The sequence below is a fragment of the Schistocerca serialis genome, chromosome 6 (assembly GCF_023864345.2).
Source record: "Schistocerca serialis cubense isolate TAMUIC-IGC-003099 chromosome 6, iqSchSeri2.2, whole genome shotgun sequence".
In the NCBI taxonomy this organism is placed as follows: Eukaryota; Metazoa; Arthropoda; class Insecta; order Orthoptera; family Acrididae; genus Schistocerca; species Schistocerca serialis.
Window position 1 is genome coordinate 460,275,202 of NC_064643.1, and position 11,865 is coordinate 460,287,066.

Genomic DNA, 11,865 nt, shown 5'->3' on the forward strand with positions numbered 1-11,865 from the left:
TGTCGTCCTCTGTTTCAATGCCATCATCATCACGGAGTGTCTGGATATGCTGTTTCGAGCCACTTACTGATTTAACGTAAGACCAGAACTTCCTAGGATTTTCTGTCAAGTCGGTACATAGAATTTTACTTTCGAATTCACTGAACACTTCACGCATAGCCCTCCTTACGCTAACTTTGACATCGTTTAGCTTCTGTTTGTCTGAGAGGTTTTGGCTGCGTTTAAACTTGGATTGAAGCTCTCTTTGCTTTCGCAGTAATTCCTTTAGCACACATTTCCTTGGATAGTCGTCACTTGTGTCTATACAAATGACAAATCTTCATAAAAACTGATAAAAATAAATAGTTTGCAGTGTGTCACATTGATTTGAAGAAGTTATGTGGATGGCTACAGCTGGACTGTTCTATTAAGTTCATAAAATATTTACACTGACTGACTGTAACATTCAATATTATGAGAAGGAAAGTAGCTATTCACCATATAGTGGAGATGCTGAGTCGCAGATAGGCACAACAAAAAGACTCTCACAATTATGGCTTTTGGCCATTAAGGCCTTTGTCAACAGTAGACATACATACACACATGCACACACACTCATGCAAATGCAACTCACATACGTGACTGCAGTCTTAGGCAACCAAAACTGAGTGTGGTTTCGGTTGCCTGAGACTGCAGTCGTGTGTGTGAGCCACGTTTGCAAGAGTGTGCAGCCATGTGCATATGTATGTCTATTGTTGACGAAGGCCATAATGGATGAAAGATATAATTGTGAGAGTCTTTTTGTTGTGCCTATCTGCGACTCATCATCTCCACTATATGGTGAGTAGCTACTTCCCTTCTCATAATATTGAATGTAACAGTCAGTCAGTGTAAATATTTTATGAACTTATTTGAATAGTCCAGCTGTAGTCATCTACATAACTTCTTCATGTCAATGTGACTCACACTGTGAACTATTTATTGTTATCAGTTTTTATGAAGATTTGTCATTTTTCCATCCTGGATTTTCCGCTGTTTGACTATAACATTCAGATCTACAGATATTAGTAACTCTGACATCAAAATCATATGAATCCAAAACATGAATTTTTACACTGAGATATTAACATGAAAATAGATAATTATGGATTATCTCATGGAGATGTTGCTAAAACTACAGTATTACTAGGCATTGACTCTGGCATAGAGATCTTAGCCATATAGCTAGTAAGTTCCAATTTCTGGACCTGTTTTCTAGTTGCTATACTTTGTAGACAAGTGTTTGAATATTTAGTGCAGTCTGCAAATACAAATTGTTTTATAAGGAGCACAGTCTTGAAATTAATGGCAGTGACATAGCAAACTACAGATTTCTGTTACAAAAAGACATTGCTGAAAAACTAATTATACATTTGGCATTAGCAGAACTCCAATAAACTAATGAATAATGAATTATACTGAAATTTCATCTAGCTATAAATTTTGATACTTTACCGGATATATGGTAAATGTACTACCAGTATAATACAGAAAAGAAAAAAGTTATCTAAGGGAAAGAATTATATCAAATGGTGTTATTCCTTTCTGGTATGTTACAAATGCAAGTATGACTGTAACTTTGAAAGCATAATTTACAGACGTATCATTATCTATAGTGGAAGTTTTGTCATATAAAGAACTGCCAGAGTTGTACACGTAGTATCTTAAAACCTAATAAAATATTATAAGAAAACAAATTTTAAAATTTATTTTTCTGTTGTAATATACACTCATGAGCAGTTGAAGTACACAAACCTACCTATTAGTGTTAACTGTTAACCCCCTCATCCAGATGACACTGGTGAGACACTATGGCATGAACTCCACAAGAGAGGGAAAGCCATCTTAATATATGCCCACTTCAACTGCTATCCACAAATCAAGAGCTTTGAGGTGCAATGAAGCTGGAGCCGAGACAAACACCTTTCACTCATGTCACAGATGTACTTGATAAGAGTGATGTCAGATGACCTGGAGGAGGCTCTGAGCACTATGGGACTTAACAGCTATGGTCATCAGTCCCCTAGAACTTAGAACTACTTAAACCTGACTAACCTAAGGACATCACACAACACCCAGTCATCACGAGGCAGAGAAAATCCCTGACCCCACCGGGAATCAAACCCGGGCACGGGAAGCGAGAACGCTACCGCACGACCACGAGCTGCGGACGACCTGGAGGAGGGAGCACACAAGCATCCTCATGTTTTTATAGTGTTCCTCTAACCATTCTGACACAGAAGATGAAAAATGGGATGGTGCATTGTCTGTATGAAGTTACAAGTGCTGTGGCTGAACAAATGAATGGACATAATACAGCAGTACATTCCGGTATTATTGGCTACTGAGACATGGTGGCAGCTGTATAAGAGGCCCCATTTCATCTTGTGGTAAACACCTTCACAGGGGAATACCTCCATTTGCTTGAATGGTGCCCTGTTGGCGAGGTAATGCTTCCTGTCACGTTGTTTTTAACATTCATATAATAATAATGTTTATTTGTCCATGTTAACTTTACAGTCTTGGACATCATCATTTTTTGTACAATTATATCAATATCATGTCAGTCCAAGAACGGATATATACATCAAGTAGCACATTGTATATCATTCCATGCAATAATGTTATAAACACATTAGCACATTATATATCACTCCATACATATAATGATTATATACATCAATTAGCCAATTATAACAATACCACCACTAATATACTGCAGTATGTAAAAGAATAAACTAACAGTACTGCAGCTCAGAATTCTTTTAATGAGTATAAACATCTTTCTATTAACAAATTTTTCAACTTGCTCTTGAAAAGATTGCCTTGGAGTTGCTTTATATTTTTTGGCAACTCATAATAGATTTGTCTCCCAGTTACATATGGACTGTGGTCTGTAGCTTTCTTGTTAGTTCGTATCCTATGATAGTCGCTTTTGGCTCGAGTATTGTAATTATGGGTGTCACTGCTGTGTCACTGCTGTTAGCTCGTACCATGGATCATGAGTCAGAGCACCCTTTTCCCATTCTTCAAGCATCCAGAGTCTGTATTCCTAGGTTTATGCTAACCACTTAGTTCTGTGATGTGCACACTTGTACACTAAGGTACACTTTGTGTTGTCCAGCAGTGAATCAGCAAATCATATGCTCCTCTGTAGCATGTCTATGTATGGGTACCGTGCTTGACAGTCAATGGCCATCCTCTGTCAATAACACATTATTGCTCATGAGAGCTGACTCAGGCAGCAGCAATTTTTTGCAAATTACGACACACTCTTGAAAAGGTTTCACATGAATAGCGCAGTGTCTGCATTACTGTAGATGTGGAGAGATCATCGTGAACTAAGTCACTTAGTTACAATTGAGTGGTGACGATCATATGCACTTTCTATCATGGGTCCTTCCCATACTGCATTTGATTGTCTCACTAAAATTCCAGTTGCATGATACCTTGAACTATTCTATTTGTCTGGTGGTAAGAGTGCTCTCCAACACATCAGTTAAATCTGATTCAATTGCTCATGGGTTTAATGCCTTAAAATTACTTTCTGACTTCTCTGATACCATATTCCAATTTCACAGATGCTTTAAAGCATTTACAGATGGTGACCATGACTTCATTATTTTGGAAGACTTGAGTGTGCTTGGTTTCCAGGCAGCCAAAGGACAACAAACATATAACTTTGCACATTGTGCAGAAGTTCTAAAATGCATAGCTAGGTTCCACGGTCTTTCATTTGCTATGAAAGACCAGGAACCGGAAGAATTCAGAGCTGCTGCAGGCAATTTGCAGGTAACGTATACCTTAGAACACTAGTATCGTACATCTGAATTAATACATAAAGAGGACAGACAACACTCATCAAATGGAGGTGGCACTGAGTAGAGGACACTCTCAAATGAAAAGACTGAAAAACTCGTTAGCTTATAAACAAAGAATGTCATCAGAACTAAACACACACACACACACACACACACACACACACACACACACACACACACACACGCCTTTCAATGATACCACTTCACTGGGTGTGGTCAGGAAGCTGTGTCAGGAGACACCACTGGTAGTAGCAACTACACTTCAGCATTGTTATATTCCTTTTGACATAAGTTCCCAATTATAGATTTTCCAGTGGAAGATGGAAGCTTTGCTTAAAGGGAGAAAAAAGCTAAGTTGCACTGTATAAAAGTAGTACTGAGTCAAATGATAAAAAGGAAATGGGTATTCACTCTTTCTTTATGTTGCTTAGATTCAGCACATTTACAAGATTTCTTTTCTTATAAAAATCAGATACACATTGCACTTCCTACAGAGATTATACAATGCAAATTTTATAAATATACATCAAGTACAACTTTGAAAGCTTGTACAATTATTATTTATCACACAATTTTTCTTTTGTCTTCATAGTAACCCATATTCTTACGCATCAGATAGTTATTTTTAGCTGAGTCTGTTCCAGAAGTTAAAGAGTTAGTATAACTTTTATGTGCTTGTTTCAAGTCTACAGGTTCCTAATGCAGATAGGTATATCCTTTGATGGCTTGCCCATCAAACACATCTCAGTTGCATGTTGTTGTCAGTGTAATTTTATTATCACCCATCTTCTTGAGAATGGATGCTGAAAAAGACAAATGAATCAACATTGTAGCTAAAGAAGGCCACTCTCCAAATTCTGGTGATGTTAAGGGGCATTCAATAAGTATTGCAACTCTTTTATTTCTTGGCCAGTTTTGGTTGAAAAAATGTGGAATCTGTTATGGAACATTGTGGAATATTCCTGCTTTATTCCATATTGTTTCACATATTTCCAATAGGTGGCATTGCTGTATGTATCCTTCAAATTTGCCATCTATAGTAGAGATGCATCCTTAGCAGAGAGGTGACATTGAGTTTCTTTTGGCAGAAAACCAGAGTATCGCAAATAATAATAGGCACTTGCAGAATGTCCATGAAAACCTGGTGGTGAACAAGAGCGGGGTGAGTTGTTGGACGAGACATCTGTCATAGTTGCAATGAAGTCACACAAACCTGTCCGATCTCCCACACGTCAGCCAGCCACATGCAGCTGTGACTCCTGGAATGTTAGAATTTGAGGTGCAAAGCACCAATCCATCAAGTGGCACCACACTATCTCTCATCGGAAGAACAAGTTCAAAGCAGTACTCTCAGCTGTTAAAGTCATGGCGATGGTTTTCTGGGACGCTGAAGGGATACAATGGGAATCATACAGTCAATCAGTTGGATGCCAAAATTTTATTCAAACCTTTAACTACAGACATAAACCTGTTTTCCTCAGAAGAACTACAAGTAGTAACACCTAAAAATAGAATAGATTACAACCAGTACATGGAAGTCATATGTGCAGCAAAAAGAATCATCAAAAATTATGTACAGTGGAAATATAAGATAAATGTACATGTTGCACATTATGCGGAAAGATAAATGAAGCTGTAAGGTATAGTCAACAGTAAAATGATCTGTGTAAAATGAAAGGCAGATGCACATCATACACACAAATCGACAACTATATGTTTGGCATAAGTGGAGTCATGAACATAACTGCTTCCTTTATCCAATAAATTTTATTTGAGTCTAACTTTGACTGATATTCTTGTCTGCCCTATATAAAAACAGGGACAATCATTATGCCTTGTTTTATATGGGCCAAATGAGAAAATGGTTCATCATTACACTTTAAGGCATGAATTAAATTTTTTCCGAGACTGCTGTTAGTTGAAAAGGTAATTTTACAGCCATATTTCTTAGCAAGAAGGCAGCTTAGGTTATATGAAATAATTCCTAGAAATGGCATGAAAAGGAAATTCCCTTCCTCTTCACATTCATTTTCCAGTTTTTGATCTCCTAGAGTGGAACATTTTTTAGTGGTTTTACTGTCCAAAATTGGTTCTACTAATGATGATTTGTAGCCACTATTAGTGGCTAGTTTTAAGCAAATTTATCTCTTCCCAAAAATTTTCTCAGGGTAATTGAGTAACCAAAGCATGATGAATATTAGAATGGAAAAAGGCTAACTTGTGTGCTTTTGGAGAGCCAAATGAACTGAAATAATGTTACCTGGAAAATTTTTGGGAAGAGTTAAATTTCATTAAAACTACAGTCAATAATAAAGGCTACAAACCATCATTAGTAGCCAAATTTTGGATCACAAAAACACAAAAATTCATTATATTTTAGGAGATTACAAACTGGAAAAAGAAGGTAAAGAGAATGTGAATTTCTTTTCCTTGCCTTTTCTAGGAAATATTTTGTATAAGATAAGCTGCCTTCTTACTAATAAATATGGCTGTAAAGTTTTGTTTTCAACTAATAATGGTCTGGGAAAAAAATTGAATCATTCCTTAAAGCATAATGATAAACCCTTCCTGCATACTGCCATCAATAAAATAAGGTCTAATGATTGTCCCTATTTCTACACAGGGCAGGCAGGAAGATCAGTCACAATTAGATTCAAATAACATTTATTGGGTAAAGGACACAGTAAGTTCATGGCTATATTTATGCCAAGCATCTCATTCAATGTCTACTCTCCCCTATTAAACTGGGAGAGAGGGTTATTTTGCATAGAGAAAACAAGGGTTTCAGATTGGATGTGCTGGAGTAATTTCACATTTTTAAGGACACTTTCAATTATAGGGACGTTATTTGTAATGATTAGTTACAGCTTAAAAACAGAAACTTTTTCAGTGGCTTTTGGCTTGTTCTTAAATAAACACAGCACCTGAATCAGGTTCTCCATGCTGTTTCGGGGTGTTATTTTTCTCAAAGATGCAATCTGTCACTATCCTGTTTTAATGTGCATCATAGCCTTGTTCATCTTTTGCTTAGATTTATATACTGTTACATAATTTTTGTTGTGTTACTACTCTCTATAATGTTATTTTAATGCAATTTTGTTAACATGTCAGCTGTCTTTTGTTGTTGGCACTGCTTCTTATATGAGTGCCACCTGGTTGTAAGTTTCCTGCAGGCTTGTCCCTTCTGGCATGTTAGTAGTCTGTTTGTGTGTATGGTGCGTGTCTGCCTTAGATTTTACATGGATCATTTTACCATTGACTAAGCCTTATGGCTATGCCACACCATTTGTACATATCATTTTACTGCCGACTAAGTCTTATGGCTTTGTTTCTTTTCTCATACAACATAAAAGTTAATTTTATATTTCCACTGTATGTAATTTTTGTGTTTCTTTTTGATACACATAAGTCTTCCATGTACTGATCATAATCTATCCTATTTTTAGGTGTTACTACTTGTAGTTCTTCTGAGGAATACAGGTTTACATCTGTTGAAACTTTGGTAAAGGTTTGAATAAACTTCTGGCATGCAGCTGGTTAGCTGTATGATTTCCACAATCACAGTTGCTTACTGCTACCATGTTCAAGATTTTAAACTCTGAAGGGTTTATTCTGTTTGATGTCGTTCCTCATAGTGAAACCATCAACTCTGAAGTGTATTGTGCTACCCTCAGAAAACTGAAGAAATGATTCAACATTTCTGACATCACAAAAATGCAAACAAACTTCTTCTCCAAGAGAGTGCAAGATCTTACACAAGTATGTGCTCCTGAGAAGAGCTCACAAATGTTCAGCGCACTGTTTAACATTTTTGTATATTTATTTGATGTGTGAATAGGGACTCAGGTCCTGATTTATGAAGCCAACCTAAAATATTAATCCGTATACCCATTACACTGTATGGTCTACATTTGAACACAATTTGCATTTAATTTGTCACACAAACTTTATCTCAGGGACCATCCTTGGGGCAAATTTTATATTTTGATATCTGTCATGTTATCTTTGTCATTAGTCTTAAATGTTATATTAGTAAGTTAGCACTACCTAATAGCAATCCTTTATTACAGGAAGTATGGTACAGTGAAGCACTGCGAGAATGGTATCGAGGAATGATGAAAAATATACTGAATTATTCTATGCAGGCAGTTTCCTTAGAATATCCTGACAGTGTATATGAACAAAAGATGAGAGAATTCTGTGAAAGTGCAGTTTACGATAAAGCCATTGATTTTGTTAAGCCTGACAAGCCTCACTCTGTTATTCTGAATGGAGATACATGGGGTCCAAATTTTTTATTCCTTTATGATGGTTCTGATGAGCAACACATAAAAGATACTCGTCTAATTGATTTTCAGATGTCACGCTTGGCAAATCCAGTATGTGATCTCTCATTCTTTCTGTATTCAAGCACATCCAAGGAATTTAGGGAGTCAAATATTTCAGATCTGCTTAAAACTTATCACCAAAGCCTGTCTGACATGATTCAAGATTTGGGATCTGATCCACAAGTTGTTTACCCATACAAGATATTTGAAGCTGAAGTAAAACAATTCTCTGGTGTTGGATTCATTATGTCACTGGATGCTGTTGCAGTGAGCACAATGGATGACCGTGATAAGCCAAAACTGAATTTAATGGAAGGAGAAGAATTTATTCCACAGCATGAAATTTGGAAATTTCCTCCATTAACAAATAAGCAAACAATCAAGCGGCTAGCAGATAACGTAAAATATGCCATAGAAAATGGACATATTTAATACACAAGGAAACCTGTTTCAGCCTTTAAATTTTCAAAATTTCAGATTACTGTTTTCAAAAGCAGAGCCCTGGACAGCAGTACAACTCATGGAGAAGAAAATAATTTTTTCTGACTTTCTCATTCAGTACCATGCATCAACAAGGCTCACTATGTTTACACCCAGTGTGTTGTGATTGTTTGCCTACACTATTGTCAGCAGACGTCAAATGGAACCATGTAGTTATTAGTGAAATTTATAGACAAATTTCATAGGAGTATATTGTTTTATTTATGAATAAAAATTCTTTAAAATTGTTCTCAGTCCGAACAGATTGTAAATAAATTGCAACAGATATGGGTCGCAGTTATCAAGTAAAATACTTGTCACATTCTCAAGACATCAAAACTGTTACCTTAGCTTCAAAGATGCAATAAATGTGTTTAGTCAATGAACACATCAAATGTTAAAATGGCTCTGAAAATTTTTGCATCTGGTGGCGCACATAGTTGTTATTCATTCAGCAAATGAGATAGCAGAATGATATTTATGAAAAGTGGGGGGAGGGGAGGAGAGGGGGAGATATGACTGAAGGCCAACAGAGTCTAAGTTTGATGTAACATTGTTCCTTTGTTGTCATCTAAGTACATAGGACTCAATTACACAGTACCATTAACTGACTCTGATGTTAACCTGGTGGCTCATCATTACATTGAAATGATAAACCACATTGATAATTTCAGAATTTTAGCTGTATGGTTGTTATTTTAATTCCATAATATGTTTGTGAAGTTATTCCTGTAACAGCCCAACATTCTTAATTCACAAAACAACAGAGGTCTCATGCAGTAAGCAGTGACTCATTTTGTAAAAGAGTAGCATGACATGGCTGTATCATTCAATTATTTGTAGGCTGTCTGCACTTTGTTATGTGAGGTAGAAACCAATTCTACATACATTGTATTTCATAATAATGTGAAGAAATATGAGAATAAGATGATTCAAAGCTGTAAATGAAAATTTTACATTTACATCTGTATTGAGCAAATTTTAGCTGTCATTATTTTAATATTTTTAAATTATTTGTCAATCCATCTATAAGCAATAAATACTGTATGGATATTTTCCAAATGAACATGTAAATTTTAAGTGAAGTAATTACAAGGGAAATGGGATGTACAAATATGTACATAAAACAATACACCCAAGATAATATAAAATGATTCATACAAATCTGTATACATACATGCTTCTGTTATTATAAATTTCAGGTCTTTCCTTCATAAGCTTATACTCTTGCATCCCCTATGCAGCAAATCATTTCATACACAAATATGACTCAGTAAATGCTTGACATCAAACAACAGTTGTCCATCAGACTGTCATATTTGACAGGATGATGACCAAGTGACAAGTGTGTTTTAATGCTTTTCAAAACAGAAGTTTTGATTGTATGTTTATTCTTTTCTTCTCTGTTTCACATATTGAATACCTTTGCAGTACCTATATTTAGTGGTTTTTGTATTGAAAGTGTATATGTAGAGTGAATTTTTGATAGTCTGATATCTAGGTCTGACTTTCATTTACATAATGAGCTCACTTGCAACAAACTGTGCATGTCTGTGTGTATTTTTATATATACCTTTTACTGTGAATGACCACACTAGCATATTTTTTTCTTGTCACACAAGTGAAGATTTGGCTTTTCTGCATTATATTTCGAAAATATCTTGTGTTTTAAATGTTTCCTTAGGTGTGACTTTAACATTTTGTTTACATACATAACTCTGACATTACTGAACTTGTACTTTTACATTGAAGGTTACATTCTTTTGTGGTGAAATAAACATGATACATCTCAGAATATTCTTTTATTTTCACTGATTTAAACCTTTTCTTATTTGCTGTAGATATTTTATTTGACAATGACCGGAACTTGTGGGATATGCTGCAGGAGGTAAGTAGTGGGACGTATTGTGAGACCTGTTGTTGTTGTTGTGGTCTTCAGTCCTGAGACTGGTTTGATGCAGCTCTCCATGCTACTCTATCCTGTGCAAGCTTTTTCATCTCCCAGTACCTACTGCAACCTACATCCTTCTGAATCTGCTTAGCGTATTCATCTCTTGGTCTCCCTCTATGATTTTTACCCTCCACGCTGCCCTCCAATACTAAATTGGTGATCCCTTGATGCCTCAGAACATGTCCTACCAACCGATCCCTTCTTCTGGTCAAGTTGTGCCACAAACTTCTCTTCTCCCCAATCGTATTCAATACTTCATCATTAGTTATGTGATCTACCCATCTAATCTTCAGGATTCACCTGTAGCACCACATATCGAAAGCTTCTATTCTCTTCTTGTCCAAACTATTTATCGTCCATGTTTCACTTCCATACATGGCTACACTCCATACGAATACTTTCAGAAATGACTTCCTGACACTTAAATCAATACTGGATGTTAACAAATTTCTCTTCTTCAGAAACGCTTTCCTTGCTATTGCCAGCCTACATTTTATATCCTCTCTACTTTGACCATCATCAGTTATTTTGCTCTCCAAATAGCAAAACTCCTTTACTACTTTAAGTGCCTCATTTCCTAATCTAATTCCCTCAGCATCACCTGACTTAATTAGACTACATTCCATTATCCTTGTTTTGCTTTTGTTGATGTTCATCTTATATCCTCCTTTCAAGACACTGTCCATTCCGTTCAACTACTCTTCCAAGTCCTTTGCTGTTTCTGACAAAATTACAATGTCATCGGCGAACCTCAAGGTCTTTATTTCTTCTCCATGAATTTTAATACCTAATCCGAATTTTTCTTTTGTTTCCCTTACTGCTTGCTCAATATACAGATTGAACAACACCGGGGAGAGGCTACAACCTTGTCTTACTCCCTTCCCAACCACTGCTTCCCTTTCATGTCCCTCGACTCTTATAACTGCCATCTGGTTTCTGTACAAATTGTAAATAGCCTTTTGCTCCCTGTATTTTACCCCTGCCACCTTTAGAATTTGAAAGAGAGTATTCCAGTCAACATTGTCAAAAGCTTTCTCTAAGTCTACAAATGCTAGAAACGTAGGTTTGCCTTTCCTTAATCTTTCTTCTAAGATAAGTCGTAAGGTCAGTATTGCCTCACGTGTTCCAGTGTTTCTACGGAATCCAAACTGATCTTCCCCGAGGTTGGCTTCTACTAGTATTTCCATTCGTCTGTAAAGAATTCGTGTTAGTATTTTGCAGCTGTGACTTATTAAACTGATAGTTCGGTAATTTTCACATCTGTCAA

The 11,865-nt window shown here is 36.2% G+C and overlaps 1 protein-coding gene across 3 annotated transcripts in view; it reads left to right on the forward strand.

Moving 5' to 3' along the window:
• LOC126484646 (uncharacterized) overlaps positions 1-10,421 on the forward strand; it is a 64,881-nt gene extending 54,460 nt beyond the window's left edge. For 2 of the 3 annotated variants that reach the window (XM_050108234.1, XM_050108235.1), the window contains exons 4-5: positions 3,600-3,810; positions 7,910-10,421. In XM_050108234.1, coding sequence (XP_049964191.1) covers positions 3,600-3,810; positions 7,910-8,599 — 901 coding nt within the window. In that variant the 3' untranslated portion in view covers positions 8,600-10,421. The remainder of the gene's footprint in view (positions 1-3,599; positions 3,811-7,909) is intronic. The other variant, XR_007587902.1, reaches the window with a different exon arrangement.
• The last annotated feature ends 1,444 nt before the right edge of the window (positions 10,422-11,865 follow it).